The sequence below is a fragment of the Apiospora marii genome (genome assembly GCF_038362585.1).
Source record: "Apiospora marii strain CBS 49790 chromosome Unknown utg000007l_segment0_segment0, whole genome shotgun sequence".
Taxonomy (NCBI): domain Eukaryota; kingdom Fungi; phylum Ascomycota; class Sordariomycetes; order Amphisphaeriales; family Apiosporaceae; genus Apiospora; species Apiospora marii.
In genome coordinates, this window is record NW_027117379.1 from 2,655,854 (window position 1) to 2,677,804 (window position 21,951).

The 21,951-nt window shown below is 55.6% G+C and overlaps 6 protein-coding genes across 6 annotated transcripts; 5 read left to right on the forward strand and 1 right to left on the reverse strand.

Annotated features, from left to right (window-relative positions):
• Nucleotides 1-3,385, forward strand: PG985_011243 (Importin-beta domain-containing protein; the record flags this gene model as incomplete). The annotated part of the gene is made up of 4 exons (XM_066831010.1): nucleotides 1-636; nucleotides 690-2,061; nucleotides 2,123-3,109; nucleotides 3,174-3,385. 4 exons carry the CDS (start codon nucleotides 1-3, stop codon nucleotides 3,383-3,385), a joined length of 3,207 nt encoding a protein of 1,068 aa, XP_066681692.1.
• Nucleotides 3,386-5,913: 2,528 nt separating this feature from the next.
• Nucleotides 5,914-6,631, forward strand: PG985_011244 (uncharacterized protein; the record flags this gene model as incomplete). The annotated part of the gene is made up of 2 exons (XM_066831011.1): nucleotides 5,914-5,954; nucleotides 6,016-6,631. The coding sequence occupies 2 exons, from the start codon at nucleotides 5,914-5,916 to the stop codon at nucleotides 6,629-6,631; spliced, it is 657 nt and encodes a 218-aa protein (XP_066681693.1).
• A 742-nt stretch (nucleotides 6,632-7,373) lies between these two features.
• On the forward strand, nucleotides 7,374-8,979 carry PG985_011245 (uncharacterized protein; the record flags this gene model as incomplete). Its single annotated transcript, XM_066831012.1, has 4 exons — nucleotides 7,374-7,398; nucleotides 7,453-7,488; nucleotides 7,687-7,845; nucleotides 7,913-8,979. 4 exons carry the CDS (start codon nucleotides 7,374-7,376, stop codon nucleotides 8,977-8,979), a joined length of 1,287 nt encoding a protein of 428 aa, XP_066681694.1.
• Nucleotides 8,980-9,274: 295 nt separating this feature from the next.
• PG985_011246 (uncharacterized protein) lies at nucleotides 9,275-9,738 on the forward strand (the record flags this gene model as incomplete). The annotated part of the gene is made up of 2 exons (XM_066831013.1): nucleotides 9,275-9,330; nucleotides 9,390-9,738. The coding sequence occupies 2 exons, from the start codon at nucleotides 9,275-9,277 to the stop codon at nucleotides 9,736-9,738; spliced, it is 405 nt and encodes a 134-aa protein (XP_066681695.1).
• Nucleotides 9,739-10,780: 1,042 nt separating this feature from the next.
• On the forward strand, nucleotides 10,781-12,160 carry PG985_011247 (uncharacterized protein; the record flags this gene model as incomplete). Its single annotated transcript, XM_066831014.1, has 1 exon — nucleotides 10,781-12,160. The coding sequence occupies one exon, from the start codon at nucleotides 10,781-10,783 to the stop codon at nucleotides 12,158-12,160; it is 1,380 nt and encodes a 459-aa protein (XP_066681696.1).
• A 5,168-nt stretch (nucleotides 12,161-17,328) lies between these two features.
• Nucleotides 17,329-20,290, reverse strand: PG985_011248 (uncharacterized protein; the record flags this gene model as incomplete). Its single annotated transcript, XM_066831015.1, has 2 exons — nucleotides 17,329-19,892; nucleotides 20,161-20,290. 2 exons carry the CDS (start codon nucleotides 20,288-20,290, stop codon nucleotides 17,329-17,331), a joined length of 2,694 nt encoding a protein of 897 aa, XP_066681697.1.
• Nucleotides 20,291-21,951: the final 1,661 nt, after the last annotated feature.

Sequence of the window (21,951 nt, forward strand, 5' to 3'; positions counted from 1 at the left end):
ATGAATGTCGAAGCCATCAGGAGTCGCGTTGTCGCGACTCTGTCCTCGGATATCAACGTACGAAGGGCCGGAGAGCTTGAGCTGAAATCCGCCGAGTCTCACCCTGGATTTACCGATGTTCTCCTCGACATCCTGACCAACGAACCCGATGAATCGATTCGTCTATCCACCGTCATCTACCTCAAGAACCGAACGAATCGCGGCTGGTCCAAGTCCGACCACTACCCCGATGAGGTCGTCTTGAATGAGGACGAGAAGGCCAGATTTCGGGAGCGCATATTGCCCATTCTGGCCGCCAGCCAGGGTCCCATTCGACAACAGCTCCTTCAGACCATCCAGCGCATCCTCCACTTCGATTTCCCCGGCAAATGGCCCGACTTTATGGATGTAACACTGCGCTTGCTGCACGAGAACAACGCCTTGTCCGTTCTCGCCGGTCTGCAATGCCTTCTCGTGACATGCCGTGCCTACCGCTTCAAGGGAACGCAGGAGGGCAGTCGCGCCGAGTTCGACAAAATCATCGAGGCGAGCTTCCCCCGGCTCCTCGAGATTTGCAATGAACTGGTGAACCAGGAGAGCAACGAGGCTGGTGAGATGCTTCACATTGCCCTCAAGGCTTACAAGCACGCCACCTGGGTAAGCAGCTATTCCGTGATACCCGACTTTGTGGTGCTAATCCGCGCAAGCAGCTCGAACTATCCACCTTCCTCAAGCAGCAGCCCGTCAACATTGGCTGGTGCACCGTTTTCCTCCACACCGTTTCCAAGACGATTCCCGCAGCGGCCATGCCCGAGGATCTCGACGACCGAGAGCGCCATCATTGGTGGAAGGCGAAGAAGTGGGCTTACTTCAACCTGAACAGGCTGTTCATCCGACACGGCAACCCCTCGGCCGTCACTACTAGTGGCGACGACGTCAAGGCTTTTGCCAAGGACTTCATCGTGACCGTCGCTCCCGAGATCCTGAAGCACTACCTTCAGGAAATCGAGAAATGGGTCTCGAAGACGGCCTGGCTCAGCAAGCCGTGCTTGTCCTATACGCTCGTCTTCCTCGACGAGTGCTGCCGGCCCAAGGAGATGTGGCCGCATCTGAGCGCCCACCTGACCAACCTCGTCACCCACTTGGTCTTCCCCGTGTTGTGCTTGAGTGCCGAGGATGTCGAGAAGTTCGAGGACGAGCCCGAGGAGTATCTTCACCGAAAACTCAGTTTCTACGAAGAGGTGTCGTCGCCCGATGTCGCGGCTACGAATTTCTTGGTCACCCTCACCAAGGTCAGGAGAAAGCAGACGTTCGACTTGCTGTCCTTCATCAACAGTGTTGTCAGCACCTACGAATCTGCGCCTGATGACAAGAAAGACCATATTGGCAAGGAGGGCGCCCTGCGCATGATCGGCACGCTGGCCCCTGTCCTCCTGGGGAAGAAGAGCCCTATCGCCGACCAGATAGAGTACTTCTTGGTTCGCTACGTCTTCCCCGACTTCAAGAGCCCCATGGGTTACTTGCGCGCGCGAGCTTGTGACACCATCGAGAAGTTCGAGCAGCTCAACTTCAAGGACCAGAACAACTTGATCGTCATTTACCGCCACATTCTGGACTGTATGGCTGACACCGATCTCCCGGTTCGTGTTACTGCCGCGTTGGCCCTGCAGCCTCTTATCCGCCACGACGCCATCCGCGTTAGCATGCAGCAGAGCATTCCGACCATCATGCAGCAGTTGCTCAAGTTGGCAAACGAGTGTGATATCGACGCCCTCGCCAATGTGATGGAGGACTTTGTCGAGGTTTTCGCAACCGAGTTGACGCCTTTCGCCGTGGCTCTTAGCGAGCAGCTGAGAGATACTTACATGCGCATAGTAACGGAGCTTTTGGAGAAGCAAAACTCGCGCGATGATGATGGCGAATATGGCGACTATTTGGACGACAAGAGCATAACGGCTCTTGGTGTCCTACAAACCATTGGAACGCTGATCCTTACTTTGGAGAGCACACCCGATGTTCTCCTCCACATCGAAGCCGTCCTGATGCCGGTTATCCAGGTCACTCTGGAGAACAAACTCTATGGTACGTTATGCCAAGCGTGAGTGGCGTGTATCTCTGCAACTCTAACAATTGTAAGAAACAGATCTTTACAACGAGGTCTTTGAGATTATCGACAGCTGTACATTTGCCGCCAAGAGCATCTCGCCGACCATGTGGCAGGCATTTGAACTTATTCACAACACCTTCAAGTCTGGCGCAGAACTCTACCTCGAAGACATGCTGCCCGCCCTCGACAACTTCGTTCAGTACGGTGCCGGCCAGCTTACGCAGAAGCCCGAATACGTCCAGGCACTCTACGGAATGGTCAATGACATGTTCTCCGACCAGAAGGTTGGCGGCGTGGATAGAATCTGTGCTTGCAAGTTGGCGGAAGCCATGATGCTGAGCTTGCGCGGCCACATCGATCAATGCGTTACGGGTTTCATCTCGATGGCCATGACGGTGCTTAGCAGCCATGACGTCAAAGTCAAGAGCTATAAAATTCATCTGATGGAGATGGTCATTAATGCCATCTACTACAACCCTCTGCTGACAATAGCTGTGTTGGAACAAAAGGGGTGGACCAACAAGTTCTTCAGCTTATGGTTTGGTAACATGGACTCGTTCACGCGCGTCCACGACAAGAAGCTATGCATCGTGGCTATTGTGTCACTGCTCAGCCTGCCGGCTGACCAGGTTCCTCAGAGCGTCTGTGTTGGCTGGCCGAGACTCCTCCAGGGCATTACTATTCTCTTCAGGACTCTGCCAGGTGCCCAGAAGAACCGCGAACAGGCCCTCAAAGACGACTTCACATTCGACGCCGGGAGCTACGACTACGAAGACGAGGACGAATGGGCTGAGGACGACACGAACTGGCAGGCCGAGGAGCCCGAGGAAACTGCCGAGGGCAAGGACGAGAGCACAGCGTACCTAGAGTTCCTCAACGAGGAAGCAGCTAAGTTCAGCCGACTCGAGAACCAGTACAAGGAAGCGGACGACAGCGAGGATGAGCTCGGCGAGGATAGCGTCCTGTTGGAGTCGCCGCTTGACAAGATCGATCCCTACCAGCTCTTCCGTGTGGCCTTCATGAGTAAGTGCATACAGAAACCCCGTTGCTTAGAAGAAAGCGTATCACTAATCTCTTGTGGCGACAGAATTGCAACAAGAACAGCCACAGCTGTACAGTACAGTGACACAGCCCCTGTCTGCTGAGGAGCAGGCGGTCATTACGAATGCCATCCAACAGGCCGAAGCCCATGCTCAGATGGCGTTGCAGATGGCCGAAGCCAACGCAGCTCAATTGGCTGCGCAGGCATCGGGCGCGCAAGGCCCACAGTCACCTAACGGAGGTATCCCCCCTAGCTAGAGCCTGGTGATGGACAGTTACGCTCTGCCTCCTCAGGTTTCTCGGTATACAAGAAATCTCCAAAGAATGCTGCCGGATCCGTTTCGGCTCATCCTAAACCCACTCATAGCCCTTCGCACGCGGAAGCAGCTTGCGCAAGAAATATAGCGTTGGGCTTGTGACGAGCAGCAACCCCGAAAGCGAAGTGGACGTGGTCGTGGTGGACCATATCAGGCTGGCATCGTTTCGTGTTGGCGTATGTAGTAGTCCGTTGCAAAGGCAAAGGCAACGATAGCGTTGGCCGGGTCGGGGTTAGGTGCAGTGGGATCCCCCCGCGTGTTGGCCATTCTTATACCTTATACCCCCCATGCCGAGAGCGCGACAAGGAAGACGTCGAGAGGAAGCGGGGATATTTTTTATCGATGGCGGCTTGGGTCTTCGGGTTAAGCGGTGTGTTCGTGGTCGGAAAGATTTTAGATCGTGCAAACAATATCCCAAGCCCCCTTTTTAAGTAGTAAAATTCAAGTCTTGACAAAAAACATGAAAGAAGAAGCTCGCGTGGACGTGACCTGGGAGATGGAGGTCGCCATACTGTCCCGCTCCTGGAAGTCGTTCGCGGGAAGTATTATGCCAACAGCAGTGGTTTTCGTATTGAGGGAAACTGGAAGCGTCGATTCATACGAAACTCAATATCGAGATGAACATATTGCATTATCAATGGCACAATACTTTGGAAACGGTAATACGGCAAACCGTACGAGATTCGCGAGGCCTCGCTGTTTCAATCTAATTCAGCAGGCTACATGCAACTAACTGGAGATATCATGTTGTTCGACAGGTAATCCCAAAGGTTTGGACAACCCGGCTCGCTTGCCTGACCTGGTCGTCCATAGGAGGCAAGGGGTAGCGCTTTAGATCCATGCGCCAATACTAGACTTACCCTTTTATTGTTGCGACCGTAGATGCGTGCTTGGTAATATATCACTGCGAGCGGATATGCAATAAAGGAACCGGACATCAGCAGAAAAGCCGGTTGCAAGGACACAAACGTATCGCTGGTCACCGGTTCCAACATCCTCGTCGCTGCGTGCGAGCCAGACCATACCATTCAAGAAACGATCCCATACATGACCAGCAACAAGAAGCCTTCTTACAAACGGCTATGAAGGGGCGTACATGATTGGTCCTACAGCATACCTCTGCCCTCGGTGACCTTTTGCAGACGCAGTCGTCGTTGCGAAGTTCCTGGCAAATGTTGTCACCGGTTCTGACAGCTCTGCTGCCGCCGATCCGTTTTCCGCATCGCATCGCCTTACTCTGCCGCTCTGGATGCCAGCAATGAGATAGCCTCTGTTGCCCAATCCATGTGGCCATGTGATCCTGCTCCCACCAGACGGGGATGGCGCGCAGTATCGGCTTAGTCTGGCCTCTGATGCGAAAGGGCGTGGTGGACTAGACTTCCTTAATCTATCGCTTATGTCGAGACAATGCCGATGACACGCTGGCGGTAATTGCCCAGCGAAGGACCAAATGAAGTTATATGAAAGGGTTTGTCGTCGGCATTGAGCCCCGAGCCTCAGGCTAAAGGGGGCCTGTCCAGTATTGTGGGGACAGCACGAATCCGGACGAAGTTGTCCAATCCGGGCGTCAGGACTCGGTCTAATTGGGCAGATAGGCGACCCCTGTAGAAGAGCGAGCAGCGAGAGTGAGAGATACCAGACATGCACGCACTTGTCGGACAGGCCGGCCGGTGAGTCTCGTGGCCACACCACAACATGTTATCATCGACACTAACAGCCGGCCTCCGATGCGAGCCAAAGGGGAAGGTCGCCATCTCGAGCTGGCCAGATTCCCATAGAATTTCCTTCTATCAAGAGAACAGCCATGCAAGGGATGTGGGATCAAGCAGCACAAGGCATACCGGGTCCTTTCCATGACATAGGTAGTCGAATCAGGTCGAGCAGCTAGTGTTACTTACGGATAGCTTCAAGACCCCGAAACCATGGTAGCACCCTCAAATGTTCGTTACTGGCAGCTGGGGACGGAGTGGCTCCTGGGCCGCCGTGCCGTCTACATCCCACCGGAGAATCGTCATCCATCAGTAGAGACGGGTAGCGAAGGTTCCCAAGAAAACCAGGTTCCAATTCTAGACCACGGTCTAATTATAGGACTGCGTTTTGAATGCAGGAAATTGGTTTGCTGGTTGATATATTAACCCGTGGCTAGGAAAACCGGAAACTGGGAACGGCACCCCGTGCCCAGAACGGAGAGTGGGCGATAAGCTTAACCCTCGATGCCGTTCCTGGATAGGGTCATTGCAGGGGGCGGGAACTCGACGCAACGTCTCGCTCGCTAAGTCTGCAGAAGCGAGCCAAGAAACGTCCCAATATCCAGACAAGTATGGCCGATGATGCACCCTGGCAACTATATAATGCTCGGGATTCTCTGGCCTGCCTGAGACTCTGACGCACTGGTTAGCACTGATCATCCCATCCTCGCTTGTATCTTACAATATATATCGAAGACTCCGTGAAACTTATCCTCGCAAGATGAAGTCTATTCTCGTCGCCGTGCTAGCAGTCTTTGCCAGGTAAGAAGATACTTTGATCGCTCCACGATGTCAACGAATAGTGTTAACAATGAGGTTTCAGTATCGTGACTGCGCAAGAGGCTGCGGCAGTTACTGCTGCTGCTGTTCTCGATAATGCTGGTGCACTTGAGCCCGCTGCCGCCTGCCCAACCGTCACCAAATCTATCGTGGACCCGGGCTGCGCCCAAGATTGCAACAATGACTGCAGGCTGGTCACGACCGTCACCAATGGCTGCGGCTGCCCGGCCTCCATCCCCACGGCGACCCTGGTAGCGCCCTGCGGCGGCGAGTGCCCCAACGCCGGGTGCGACATCATTTACCGGACCAGGAACGAGGCCTGCGGGCCTCCGCGTCCCACGAAGCGCACTTCGACCGTCAAGACCAGCACCAGCCCGACGTCGTCGCCCGTGGTCATCACCAGCATCATCATCCTGCCGCCGCGGCCGACCAAGACGTCGATCCCGTGCCCGACGGTGATCCGCACCACGCAGCCCGCCGACTGCAGCCCCATTCGCTGTCCCATCCCCGGGTGCACCGAGCACACCAGCCTGGTCGTGCCCTGCGGCTGCGACGGGCCCAAGACCATTATCGCGGTGCAGGGCTGCCAGTCGACGTGCCCGGGCGGGTGCATCACTCGCACGACGACGGCCAGTGAGCTGTGTGCGACTTCGGCATGATGCTGGCTTGCTTGATTGACAGCAACGACTGAGCTTGAGTTACCGTCTTACTTGAAGGCTTGGAGATGATAGGAGGATAGGAGGACAGGAGGACAGGAGGATGCAAGGGTGGCAGGTGGCATGCGAGTGGGGCCGGCGGGCGGCAGTCGCATGTTGCCACAAAGCCCACGTTCCCTTCTCGTTGGCTGCGCTTCGTTTTGGCGCTTATCTCTGGCTGCACACACATTCATCTCTACATACATACATGTAGCCATCTGATCTGATACTGTAACTTTTTGAATTCAAGGGCGTTTGAATTTGGAACAATTTTGGTTTACTACTATACCGCCACCTGCTTTCTTATTTTCTGGGCAATGCTGCTGCTGCTATTGATAATCACCACCACTGTTTCAGTTGTGTCACCGGACCTTTGGGCGGCGCTATGACTGGGCGGTCACCTGGGGAATGAATGGCAACCGGCGACTTCCGCCGCCGCTGCTGGAGCTGGTGGCTGGTTCGCAACTCTCCTAGACAACAACACAACAGAACAGACACATAGACACGAGCACACCGACCATTGGCATCGTGATACCCACCGTCGCTGCACTAGTCCTATCTCCTATAATACCTAAGCGCTACCTCCTTTTTCTACCTTCTTTCTTTTTCGAAACCCTTTGCTTCCCTTTTGACTTACCGTAGTCTCCATCTCTATTCTTGTTCTTAGTCCAAGTAAGCCAAGAAGAGCCCCTCATCAGCAGCAACCATGACCACCCGGTACAGAGTCGAGTGTAGGTGCCATTCCATCCCATCTCATTAGCGATATTCTAACAAAGGATCTCCAGATGCCCTGAAGACACACAGGAGAGACCAGTTCATAGGTATTGCAGCTCCTCACTCCAGGCCTTTCTCCCTTAGGACAACCCCTCACTTTTGTGGCAGGCTTGGGGGCTTTCTAAAGCCCGGACAAGTGATGCCGCCCAACAAACATCACTTGCCACGTCGAACCATAGATTCTTGGAAAGCACCCAGAGCGGATCAAAAACCACTCTCTGCAAATGTGTACTAACCCGTCGCAGAATGGATCAAAGGCCTCCTGGCCGTGCCGTTTGTGCTCTACTCTCAGCCAACGGGCGTCTTCCAGACCGCCGGCACCAGCTTCACCCACATGTCCGAGGAGGCACACCGCCGATATGCCGAAATCATGAGAGATGTCGAGTTTATGCTGGACGATCACAGTAAGCTCCTTGGCATGCTCGTGCATAATTGGATCACGTGTAGCTAACGGCCACACCCATCATCAAGTCGCGCACCAAGCCGACCCCAGAGCCCTCCAGTCCAAGCTGAAGCTGCTCGTGCCAACTATTGGCCAGTTCTTCACCAGGCTACCGCTCGAGGCGGCCTTCAAGTACCAGGACCGGAAGCGTTTCATCTCCTCGCGGCGCTTCGTCTCGCCTTCGTTCAACGATGTCCGTTTAATCCTCAACTCGGCCCAGATCATGGCGGTGACGACATATGGCACCTTGCAGCTGGCCACCTTCGATGGTGATGTGACCCTCTACGACGACGGCGAGTCGCTGCTGCCGGATAGCCCGGTCATTTCTAGGATGATTGATCTCATGCGGAAGAATGTCAAGATCGGTATAGTCACGGCGGCGGGCTACACAACGGCTGACAAGTACTATGCCCGCTTGCACGGGCTACTCGACACGATTGCTCAGACTCACGACTTGACGCTCCAGCAGAAACAGAACATCCTCATCATGGGCGGTGAGGCCAACTACCTGTTCGAGTTCAGCGCCAGCTCGCCACACCTCCTCGAGCCCATTCCCCGGGAAAAGTGGCTGACCCCCGAGATGGCGGCTTGGTCCGACACTAACATTGCGGCGCTGCTGGACGTGGCGGAGGCGGCTCTGCGCGACTGCATCAAGACGATGAACCTGCCGGCGACGCTGATGCGCAAGGACCGGGCGGTGGGCATCATCCCGACGTCGGCGGCCAACCGGATCCCGCGCGAGTCGCTCGAGGAGACGGTGCTGGTGGTGCAGAAAATCCTGGAGATGAGCCTGGGCGGGCGGGGCTTCGACAACAGCATGGTGCCCTTCTGCGCCTTCAACGGCGGGCGCGACGTCTTTGTGGACATTGGCGACAAGAGCTGGGGCGTCAACGTGTGCCAGAAGTGGTTCGGCGGCGGCGGCGGTCAGATGATCAAGGGGGAGAACACGCTGCACGTCGGCGACCAGTTCCTCAGCGCCGGGTCCAACGACTTCAAGGCCCGCAGCGTCGGCACCACGGCCTGGATCGCCAGCCCGGCCGAGACGGTCGAGCTGCTGGACGAGTTGGCGGATTTGATGGGGAAGAAGCTGAGTTGAGCGGGTTTACTGATTACATTTATACCAATCGTTATCTGGCTCATTATCTCGCAAGACGGATATCCATCAAAGTTTTTGAAATTACACATAGTTTACGGCAATGTATGACAACGCGGTTCAGTATGACACATTGATTTTGTTTCCCAGATTTGACAAATACAGTTAGATGGCCTCAGGAGACCTTTACTACGGACGGGCACTGGTCAAGTCAAGTCGACCAGTATAGAAACCTATCTGAAATCAAGTACTCCCGCTTGATGAAGATGCCCCAGTTGGTGAGAAGCGCCCCTCGAAAATGGCAGCTGCCTTTTCACTGGCATCACGCGCCTCATCAAGCGCCCCTTTCAAGAGGTCTGAAATATTTTCCCGCACTGACTCCCACCGCTCCGACCGATCCCGGATGATAATAGCGTCGTGAGATACGTCGTCCAGGAGCGACCGGGCCCGCGGCAGATCCCCGTCGCCGTCCAAGGCCTCCTTAAGGTTCCGGAGCGAGAAGCGCAGGCGGGCTCGCGCGGCGTCGGCCTCTTCGAATTCGAGGCGCGCTTCCGACTCGACGAGGCCGCTGATAACGAACAGCGCGCCGTGCAGCTTCTTGGTCGAGTTCTTCAGCTGGGTCTTGACGGTGTGTCGGCACATGGCGGACGGGTAGATGCCCCGGTGCGTGATGGTCATGGCGGGTCCTTCGGGGTGGGGGCAGGCCTCGGGCGAGGCGCCCTCGGGGAGCTGGTCGCAGGTGTCGGTGGGGAAGAAGATTAGTTGTTGGGAGCCGGCGGTCTGGCGGCCGCAGGACTCGCAGACGCATTGGGTTTCGAACAGGTAGGATTTGCACATTGTGGCGGTTTCGTTATTCTCTTGTTGATGGTATGGTTGTTGTTTCTGGTTGTTGTTCGTGGGTTGAGATGTCGATGTTGGTTTCTGTTGAACTGGCTTCAGTGCTCCAACTTGGACTTCCTATATATACACCATCTCGAAACAGAAGAAGAGCGCCTCTTGGATCATGGCTGAGAGGCGATGAATGTGTATGTGTTTGGGTGAGTGTTTCCATCTGGCGTTTTGGGTCGGCTCGAGCCAGCACTATTCCGTGATACTCACAACCACAACAAAGAAGCCGTCACGACACATCATCTTGATGGCTGGGATAGAGGACCCGTGGCAGGGTCCCAGTGGCAGTTCGTTTTCGCCATTCATATTGCGACTGAAGTTGACATCTCATGGATCGATCACATCCATCTACGGTCGGAGCTCCATCCGGTGGAAAGAGGTCGGCAAACACGCCAGAATCTCCGGACTCCGATACATTATTGACCACTCCTACGGAGTCGGAATCTCTGCACTTGACGGATGCAGGCCAGTCCCGTAACTCTACTAGTTCTGAATGATCGCCCGTAGAACAATTCATGACAACAGCAACATGTTTTCATTAAATCAGACTCCAGGTCATTACCAATCACACAGGCCTCCGCCCCGAAGCCGGACGCGGGCGGGGTCTATACCTGCCGGCTTGGGTTTGGGCCGAGAGGTTATCAGTCATCCGCCGGCTCCACTGTTTGCGCCTTTCACCAACCAGTTAACCAAATCGACCTGTATATCACAATGCCGTGATAAATGTTTCATAGTTAGTGAGTCACAAGTTGACTTGGAGAACCTGTACCCATTTGAGGTCGGCAGAAGGTAACTTTGCACGAAGGTAGTCGTATAAAGGGAGACTCAAGAGGGATAACTACCGATCATACATAGCCCCTACAGCTCGGCTGCAACCGCATACTCCATCTGCCGCCTTACGTCAGAGCTTGTCGCCATGGCCTCCATCTCGTCGCTCGTGGCCAAGCACCGGCCCGACTTGGAGCCTCTACAGGACCTCTACAAGCACTTCCACGAGCACCCCGAGCTCTCGAACCAGGAAAAGGAGACGGCGGCGGCCATCGCGTCAGAGCTGCGCCGCATCTCGCCCGACTTCGACATCAAGACCGGCATAGGCGGCCACGGCCTCGCGGCCATCCTGCGCAACGGCAGCGACGACGAAGGGGGGCCGACCGTCCTGCTCCGCGCCGACATCGACGCCCTGCCCGTGCTCGAGGGGACGGGCCTGCCCTACGCCAGCAAGCGGCGCATGATGGACGTCCTCGACGGCGTCGAGAAGCCCGTCATGCACGCCTGCGGCCACGACATGCACATCACCTGCCTGCTCGGCGCGGCGCGGACCCTCGTGTCCAGCCGGGACGCCTGGCGGGGCACGCTGGTGCTCGTCTTCCAGCCGGCCGAGGAGCGCGGCACGGGCGCGCAGGCCATGGTGGACGACGGCCTGTACGACCCCGAGCGCCACGCCGTGCCCGTCCCGGACGTGGTGCTGGGGGCCCACGTCACCGGCGCCGCGCGGACGGGGGTGATCGGCACCCGCCGGGGCCTCATGGCCACCTCGGCCGACAGCCTGCGCGTGACCCTCTACGGCCGCGGCGGACACGCCTCGATGCCGCACGCGGCGGTCGACCCGGTCATAATGGCGGCGAGCACGATCCTGAAGCTGCAGACCATCGTGGCGCGCGAGACGGACCCGGCCGACAGCGCCGTCGTCACCGTGGCCAGCGTGCACGCCGGCGACGCCGAGAACATCATCGCCGACGAGGCGCGGCTGTCGGTCGAGAGCCGGGCCGTGACCCAGCGGACGCGCGACCGCACCCTCCGGCGGATCCGCGACATTGTGCGGGCCGAGTGCCTCGGGGCGCAGGCGACGCGCGAGCCCGACTTTCGGACGACGCGGGCGTTTCCGCTGACCGTCAACGACGCGGCGACGACGGCGCGGGTGGAGGAGACGTTTGCGGCGCACTTTGGGGAGGGCAAGGAGGAGGAGGGGAAGTCTGCTGTTATGCTGGAGGAAAAGGGAGAGGGGGAGAACGAGGGGTGCTGCTGCCGGTACGACCGGGACATCCCGCGGTTCGCCGCCAGCGAGGACTTCAGCATCCTGGCCACGGCGGTGGGGAAGCCGTACTGCTTCTTCATGTACGGGGGCGTGGAGGCGGCGGCGTGGGACCGGGCGGAGAGCGAGGGGACGCTCGCCGAGAGCATCCCGTCGAACCACTCGGCCCTCTTTGCGCCGGCCGTCATGCCGACGCTGCAGGTGGGGCTCGATGGGTACGCGGCGGCCGCCCTGACGTTCCTGGGGAAGCAGGAGAAAGAGTGATGATAGACCCCGAGTGTGTAAGTTGTTAGGCAGATGTGAATTTCATGATTCATGCCCCCTGTTTGGGGGGCAAAAGATCTGCCTGGGCAGATGTTCGGAATATGACAAAATCTCAACACTATTAGTCAACCAAGTTGTCTAGGGATTGTAGCTATTACTCTGCCATTCTTCACTATAGCGTTGAGATACCGTGAAGGGTGATGTACCCATGCTGTTGTTTCGAGTCTACTTTCCGATCGGATTGTCCTTCTGTTCTGCAATCCAGAGCACGCCCAGTCTACCGATGTACCAAAGCTGATAACGCAGAACCAATATTTCTCCCGGTTCCGCCCTCCGGATAAATGGGCTTCGGCCGGTGGCGTAGAAATGTGACAGCCACTTGGTTCCATCACAGGTAGCATATGCGTGCGTACCGACACACACGTCCTCTGCCGCCGGGAAAACCCAAGCGTGCAGGCTTGGCATACTTGCGCTCAGCACCAGCTTGCATTCATCCCCGGTGCGACGCCTCGCAAGTTTGGTATTTTATGCAGCAACCGAAGGACAATGTACACGATGGCAGCTATATAGATGGGTAGGTGTCGATGAATTCAGACCCCCAACCGCACGCCTTGCCTTCAACGGCTACCATCACGATGGGGTATAACTTACAAAAGATAAGTCGAATCATGGCAAGTAGTACCTTAGGAAAGATCCCCACTCGTCCCCTCTCCTTCAAACCCCGAGTGAGGCTTACACGAGTGAGATGCGCAAAACTCAGGCGGCGGCATCCCCAAAAACCGCCCAGCAAGCCAAGAAAGCCAGTATGCATCGTGATCGTGGTGGGCCGGGCTCGCCTTCTCCTTCTTTAGTCGAGTGAGCGCCGCCGTATTCGCCTATGCCCGGTGACCCCCTTTAAAGTTTCCCCAAGAGCGAGCATCAGACCGACCGTATGAAGCCATCGTGAAGTCAGGAGCCGCCCTGTCCAGTCATAGAGGCCAGCCAGTGCACATGTCGAAACGACTGGCTACAGAGCCAAGTTGGGATCCGGTCCTGCAGCCCATAGGAACCAGCTGCGGGCATGCCTGTAGGAGAAGAATATCGGGGCTTGCTGCTTGCTGCATGCGGCGCCTAGCAGTAATGATAATTGAGCCTGGCTGACCGATGCCTGGTCGCGAGGCCCAGGGACGGCAGGGCGGCAGAGGGATGGAAATTTTTGATTGAGTCGCGTGACCGCTGCAGCTGCAGCCAAGCCACAAAAACGCCATGCGCTTCCTTCTTCGGTGGGCGGTAAATTCACTCCGACACAGGCAGAGTCAGCGGCCGCGGGGAGACGGACATTGAGTTGGGCGGTTTATGTTTGACTCAGATTGGGAGAATGAGGCTGACCACTGACACATGCAGAGAGAGAAAAAGAAATAGAAAGAAGGAGGAATACGTGGGTAGCAAGCCAATGAGACAGCGCCGGCTGGCCCGGCCACGGAGACGCTTCCGGCGGCTCTGTCTTCCTGGCGTCGCTGTATCATCTGGGGCCGCAAACATCGGCGAGTCACCGCCTCGACTACCGGGTGCGCCGGACATACTGTGCGGTATATCCCGTGGCCGGTATCGCGCGATAGGGGGGAATGTGGTCATTCATACCTATCCTACTCACAAGCATGGCAGACAAGCCCCTCCCCCCTTTCTTCCTTCCCCTCGCACTCTCTCTCCCCACAATGTGCATACACGTGTAACGTACGTACGGGAGAGATATGCACCTACTTGGGTATGGATGGGACGGGTATTTGCATGGCTAGGGGTGCGCTTTGCAGTTAAAGTGCATACCTGACAGTCCCGAAAACGGAAACACGACAGACCACACATGGACAACCCCTGCCCACCACATTCCCGAATCCAACGACGACGACAGGCCCGAGAGGTACCAGGAACATCGCCCAGATACTACTACCCCGATCGCGCATGTATATAAGTCGTTGTGGGTGTAAAAACAAGCTTCACCAAGCTTCACCAAGCTTCTCTGGGCTTTCCCCATGCAGAATGCTAAAGCTGATGGGGCTGGCTTGCTGACATGTACTCCCCCACCCCTACTGCCTACCTACACAAGTAGAATGTAGTAGGAGGCTTATAGACTCGTGTCTTATAGGCTTGTAGGTTGCTGCTGCTGATCCCCGGTGTGACATTACCAGTGCAGCGAAAAAGGCGCCCCAGAAAGGATGCGCCAGCAGCAAAGCAACAGGAGCCGACTAACCACCGCTTGCTGCAGCCCTTCCTACACCGGCTGATTGCTTTACCGGGCATTCAGCTGCGGGCACGAATCAACAGCCCCGGGCTTGGCGCTAGCCTCGACACTTGTGCGTTCGAACGGCCGTGCCTTTCGGTTGGTTCATCCATGCCGCTGCAACCGTTGGGGGAGGGAGCTGCTGGCTGCTGGCTGCTGCTGTCGCGTTCATCCATGATGGGCCATGGAGTGAATGGCTGGATGTCCGAAATCCCTCATACTGCTTCTTTTGCTACTCTACCCCTCCATCCCACCAGTTTGGCAACCACTCAGCAAGCAGACGAGGAGAGGGGGGATGGATACGGAGAGCCTGAAGGGGGGGGGGGGGCGTGACGGAATATGATGATGTGGTGATGGGCGTGATGGGCGTGGTGGGCGCGCCGCTGGAACCGAACTTGAAAGTCTTGAAGCCAGCGATCATCCTACCTGCGCTCCTCTTCTTTACCTACATAGCACCATCCATACATCCATCTTGCTTGGTAAAGGTAGCACGACATAATAGGAGAATACCACGCCAGAAAGGAGAGAGAAAGAGAAACAAACGTTGGTCGTCATCAACCAATCGGCTTCCCGAGCAGGAAACATGGAGTGCAGACAGACAAGCGTAAAAGACGGTGAGTGCCAAGTCCCCTCCCCTTCCCCGCTTTAATGGCGCCGGTCCCAGGTTATGCAGGAGAAGAAGGAAGGGTACGTAGATTCGTGTGTATGTGTGTGAGTGTGTGCCGATGCCATGTCATGTCAGGGGGGGGGAATAAGCAAGCTTCGATAAAGCCGGACGGATATGCCCAACGGGAATGAAAAGGCCGACCGGATACAGCACCAGTTGGCACCGAGTGAGTGGTCGCGCAATGCCGAGAAGCCGTTTCGTTTTCTGGTCGCGTGCTTTGCTTACTGACATACAGTACCTGCCTGCAATCTCCGTCAGATGTTTCGAGGACATTTGCCAGTAAGTAGCCTCACCTAAAAGTATTTACTAAACATGCAAGTCGGCCTCTTCGGGTCTGCATCTGTGAGACTGGGCTGAACGGCGGGCAGCGTCAGTGCGTCTTGTGTAAGTCTAAGTGTGTGTGTGCGCCGTGCTGTGCGGGCACGCGACGTACCGAACAACCTAAGAGACGCATGATGCAGGCGCCCTAAAAGGCTTGTTCTGCCCGCCCGCCCCCCTCGCGCTTTGATACGTCCGAGGCGAAGGAGCTGGAGGGGAAGTAGGAGGGGGGCAACCAGCAATCCATTTGAACAATCCAGCAATGGGGGTGGTGGGTGGTGTACATACACTCTGTAAGAGACGAGGATCACCCGCTCCCAAGAAAAAAACTTGGATGGATGATGGCATTGTGATATCTGACAAAATAAATCATGGTGTAGTATATAGCATGCCACACCCATCAATATAAATTGAGCTATAGATATGCAACATGCCAGCCATATGTACTGTTGACCCCCAATGTAAACTAATCCAAAAGATCAAAAGTGCCAAAATTGAACTGGGACAGAGCGAAAATGACCACGGAGCAACGAGTTGGGGTGGTCATCAATGCAGTAGCCAGAGCCAACATTTCGTAAGTCTAGCAAGAAGCTCGCACGTAGTATCAACTAAGCCAACCGACCCAAAAGCAGAGGCTAGGAGGGACTGAACCTCCCAAAAGAGAAACAATACCCTGTGTACTTACATACATATCTGTCTCGCTATGGGGTATGGGGTAGTGGTGGTGGCCGGAAGATTTGCTCTACTCTTGATGCACCACTTACATGGTGTGTAGCACTTGGCCACACATGTAGCAGATGTTACCTTGGTTGATATTAATCCCAACTCCTCAAACCAAAACATCGGCTGCATCGCATCCCATCCCATCCAATTCTCGATGGGCTGCAGGCGCGCTAGCGACCCAGATCCCAGCCCACCGGCGTTGGCTCTCCAAATCCCTGGGAGGCCGACTGACCACTGGCGGCGCACACGGCGTACAGCAGGTCCGACCTCCATCTCAGCCTGAAATCTGCCAACTGTCTGTGCGAAGTTGGGTCAATATGGAAGACTGCGCCGAAGGACCTGTAACATGTTTGTTCGAGTAGATGGGAGGAAACAGGCACAAGGGAAACGGAACAGGGTGATTAATAAACTTTCTTTCGTTTATTATTAGTGGCGTGAGTGCCAATCGAGTCGGTCTCTATTCTGCTAGTCTAGAGCCACACACCCCATCAGCACATCGTCTCATGGCTTGCTTGCTCGCTTTCTCTACCATGTCGTGTAGCTGTAAACTCAAGCCCGAGTATCCTCCTGTCTCTGCAATGCAAATGTGTCGGGGAGGAACAAAGCTGCCAACCAACAAAAGTTGGGCAATAACCGCCCACCAGCTTCTTTTTGCCGTGCGTCTCTTTTGTGTCTCTGTACTTGCGCGTGTGTGCCTCTCTACCTCACGCCTTGCCTTCCGTGTCGACAAAAATGACTGCAAGCCGCATGCATGCAAGTGTCGCAAACCATGCGTGTTGTGTGGTCACCCCCTAGACAGCAGTACAGATGACCACTCTGGAAAAAAGGGGGGAGAGAAAAAAGGATTATGTACGCGGTCGGAAGGGAAAAGATCTTTTTTGTACGACCCTTCGCAATCTTCAACACTAGAAAGTCGATGGGGGGTATAGGAGAAAAAAGCCCTGAACTCGCCGGTTCTATAATGAAGACCAAACAAAGGGAAAAACACCCCAAATATCAAAAGTAACCTCCGTGTCATGCAATGAATACCGGAACGCCGCTCTATGTGCCGGTTGTCTCGAAAGTGAATGGACATGTCTCGAAGAACCACGCCGACTGACTTTATCGGGGGCCTTCATGGCGAAATGGGGGAAGTGAGAGAAAATGCAAAATGTCGCCGTCCGCCAGGCGGTCCGCCAGGCGGTCCGCCAAGCGTAGTCTCCTCTAGTATCCTGCCTTGCCGGGCATAGGAGGAAGGCCGTGACCGTGGTTCACAGGAGGCAGGTGGTTGTGGCAGTAGATCTTGCCGGCGGTGCTGATGGTCGCGTTCTTCTTGGAAGCATCGATGAACATGACCGGGTCATCGTAGCTTTCCAATTGGCAGCACTCAATCGTCTTGAACCACCGCGAGCCGACGACCTCGGCTATGGTCCAGCGCTTCTGCGGGTTAGGGTTGAGCATCTTCAGCAACAGTCGCCGAAGAGCCAGGGGCTTGACGCAATAGTCGAAGGCGTCGAGGTGAGGCAGCGCATCCTTGGTGCCCTCGGGATTTCTCTCGACCCGGGCGTTGTACTTCTCGTAGGCTTGGACGAGCTTGTTGTATTGGCCCGCCGTTTTGGCGTCATTCTGCCACTCAGCCTTTTCCCAGATGTTGGCGCCGAAAATCAGGTAGATCATGACAATGGCAGCACTCCAAACATCCAGTGGGCGAGGGTCGTAGTCCTGTTGCTTGCTGAGGACCTCGGGCGCAATGTAGGGAAGACTGCCGCAGATACCAGGCTTGCACAGTCGCACTTCGCCGTTCATGCCGCGGCCACATTGACCGCCGGCTTCCCGCAGACCGGGGTGGATTCCTGAAAAGACCTCGGAGACGCCAAAGTCTGTTATCTTCAGCTTACTATCCTTGGTGATCAAGAGGTTCTCCAGCTTAATGTCGCGATGGGCAATGCCGTTCGAGTGCAAATAATGAACACCCTGCGCCAGCTGCTTGAACAAGCAATGGCGATCCACTTCACGCCCTTCTTCCTGCAGGTACTTCTTAGAGACAAGACTGAACAAGTCGCCCTCAGAACAGTACTCCATAACGTGATTCCAGCGTCCGTGGTCGGTGCACAAGCGAATGGTCTCGACAATGTTGGGGTGGTGCAGACTCTTCGCGATGCTGAACTCGGACTTGATCTTCTTCTTATAGTCACTCTCGGATTCGGCACTGCGCCGGCTTCGGAATTCCTTGACGGCATACATCTCGCCAGGCGAGCCCTTGCGCACCATCAATGTGACCTTGGACGTCGCGCCCTTGCCGAGATGCTTGCCATGACGGCCGAGCAGCTTGTGCTGGTATTCAAACTCCTTGAGGAGCTCGGCGACGTCGACAGTGAAGTCATCGGGAAGACTCAGACTCAATCGTCGCGCCTTCATTCCCGTGCCGGCATCGGGGGGCAGAGCCCATGGTTGCCGGGTCAGGTCGAGGTGTTCTTGGGCCTTCTTGGAGCGCTCGACGCTGCGCGTGCGACGGATCTCTTTCCGAGGACCGCTGACAAAGTTCACGCGCTGGCGCAAAGAGAGTCCGGTGTGGGACTTCTTCTTGTTGTTGAGGAAGTCGTTCGACGACGGGACCGACGACGGGGTCGATCCGTCTTTGGATTCCGGCGACGGCGGCGACGGGGGGCTGTTGGAGCGAGTCGTGGGGCGTGAAGGGTGGAAGGAGAAGCGACGACTGCTGGTAGGGGTAGCCTTGGCTGGTGTATTTGACGTCGTGGTGTCGAGCACGGCACCACTGCCACCACCATTCTGGTAGACGGGCTCGCGAAACTCCATAGTGTTGCCGTCCGTCACATTGGAGGCGGAACGCCGGAACAGCGAAGTCATCTTGGTCCCGACGCCGAGAAAGGACTTGGAGGCTCTTAGTGAAAGATTACCCAGCGACGGTCTTCTGGGAGGCGGCGAGGCCTCTGAAGGGTGTTCAGATTGGTACTGTTGCTGCTGTTGTTGTGCTAGCAGTGAAGGTTGTTGCTGGTACTGGTACTGGGAAGCAGAAGATGTGCGATTGGAGTTGGTGGGTGAATAATCCGAGGGAAGTGACGTCGAGGTGGGCGTGTCTTGGCTGAACTTTGAGGTGGGATCGGGGCTGGTAGCGCTGCAGGTGGGATTATTGGCTGCTGGGAGCGTGAGGGATTTAGAGGTTCTAGGGGATTGGTCCTCAATCAGCTGCCCAGACCCAGCGTCGGTTGCACTGCTGCTTAAGTCCTGGCGCTGTGGCGCCCGTGGTGGGGTTGCTGCAGTTTCCACTACTAAGGGCGGCGGTCGCCTGTAGGCCGGTGCAGCTGGCGGGAAAATGGCCTTTTGCGAAAAGACCGTAGCGTCAGCAGTAGCGGGCGAAATGGCGCGGGCTGCCGTGCTGTCTCCAGGAATCGTCGCGGCAGTAGTGGGCGTGGCAGTAGAGTCCTCAGCGAGATCCGGGGAAGCAATAAACTCAGTATCCAGTGGCGGTTGGTCGCTGTTTGGGAGATCCAACAGGGTCTGGAATTCTCGCGACTGTCGGCCACTTACAGGGGTGATGGGCTCGTTTGCCGATTCGCTCTCGGTTTCATCGTCCTCTTCGGGGATGGGGCCAGTCAGGTCTGTAGGGTAACGGCGCGGCGAGGAAGAAAGACTGGACGCGAGATAGCTATTACTGGAAAACCCGGCGTGGCTGCTGTTGCTGCTTTGCTGGGACGGTTGAAGGATGGGGATAGGATCGCAGGTAAAGTGAGACTTGGAGGGCGATGGGGTCAAAAGGCCGTTATTGTCTGTGGTTTCAATGCATTATTAATAACGTGCATCGTTTTCTGAGTGAGAGAAAATAATACATAATAACATAGCATTGCTACGTAACTACGTAACTAGCTAGATAAGCAAAACCAAGGGCAACAAGGGGGGCCCGGAAACAAGAGATCAAACATGCGATTGCAGAGACAAGGAACAGTGAAATCGGGGAAATACCTATTGGGGCAGCTGATGATGACGAGATTCGGCTTCTCGGCGTCGGAGGAGGGGCGCTCCTGGTCCCATTTGCACCAGTGCCAGGACCAGCACCATTATTCGTTGGCTCTGTTGCGGTTGCTGTAAGTGTGTGGGAGGGGTGCTGCACAGGAGCAGGAGTAGTAGCAGCAGCAGCAGTAGCCACCATGGTTCGAGGGGTCGCCATCGTGAAATCCGTCTAACAGGCCCGATTGGACCGGCTGCACCTGCTGCAAGGTTGAAAAGGGTCGAAGACGCAGGCGGCTAGAACGAAAGAAAGAGCAGGAGAAGAAGGAAAAAAAAGTTCCCCCCCTCGAGTTCTTCGCCAAACGACAAAGAGGTTATTTCCCCTCAACTTCGTCTTACTCAGGCAGGTCCGGATTTTTTTTTTACTCTATGCCGGCCCTATCTGAGGGAATAACAACAAAGTTGACAGTCGTTATGGTTGCGGGCGAACGAACACCAAAAAGTTCGCAATTGGGAATCCCTGCAAGGCCCCAAATCAAGGGTGGGAGGGATCGAGACGGCGGAACCTTATGCTTGCACCATGGATCACCCGGGGCAAACTGACGGGCAGTATTAGCGCAGCAGAGTCGTAGTGTGTGGTAGTAGCGACACTGTCGAAAGGGCAGAGATGGATCGAGAATGTATGATGGGCAATCCGCCGTGGTCCGTCTCGTTCGTTCCAAAGGTTCGGTTCGGGGCTGCCGATGTGGTAGCAGCAGCAGGTAGGCGCAGGCAGGCACACTCTTCTGATCTGAGAATAAAAAGTCCGGTCGAGGGGGATGGAAGGGCCCTTTTTGAAGTGTGAGAAGGGAGAATCAAAATCGAGTGCCAAGTAAATCCGGGTCGAGGGGATGAGCAGTGACGACTCGCGCAATTATAATCAAACACTGCCTGAGCAAGATCGTCGAAAGAATAGTTGGGATTACACGCGGAACCGGTGATGTTGGCAAAGCCCCTTTTCTTGGCTTCTTCTTCGAATGTTCGGTGCAGCGTCAGATGGTGGCAGGTTGTGCACGCAAGGTACTATCTTTTAGGTAAAGGTGTTGTAAGTCCAATCCTGTCCTTGTCCTGTGCTGGTGCTGGGGGGGCCGGATACCAAGAGGCGAGTAGAGGGGGAAAAAAGGCGTGGAGGGGCATATACGACCAACAGCAGGTAATGGTTGCGCTGTTGTGTAGCCCTGCTTTGGTATAAATGCCCAGAGCCAAGATCTTCGCGCCAAGGCGAAACAATACGGGCAGACTCAATAATCAGAACTCGGGGAAACAAGATAAGAGGCACCTCCAGGACTATATATGTCTTGCGAGAGGGGAGCGGCGCTGTTATAAACTTGAGACAGAAAAAAGAAGGATAGGAACACCTTCTTCGCCGTCATACTAAACACACACTCCTCCTCCTCCTCCTCTCTTGCGCTCGACTGCGACACACTCTCTTCTCCTTCCACAAAACCCACCCCCCCCCCCATCCGACTAAGCTTCGAATATGCCCCCCTCGAGTACACACTCGGTAAGCAAGTAGGTATTACTCGGAGCAATGCCAATATGAGCTGCAGGACGAGCTTGCGCTAAACTTGTTCGTCCGGGGGTCTTTCTTCGATGAAGCGGGGACGATGTCGACTAGCGTTACATATGCGTGTAAGTGGGATGGAGTGAGTGCCCAGCACAAATACGACATGGGCCATTGCAGATGCACTCGCGAGGGTCTAGTGTGTTAAACCCTAGCAGCGAAGGGAAGATCACTTTATTCCCAGATATATGTAATGGCTGTATGTAAAAACATGAATCTACGGTAGCAGTGAGGCACGCGGTATGTGATGTGAGATCAGATAGATACCTACTTGATGT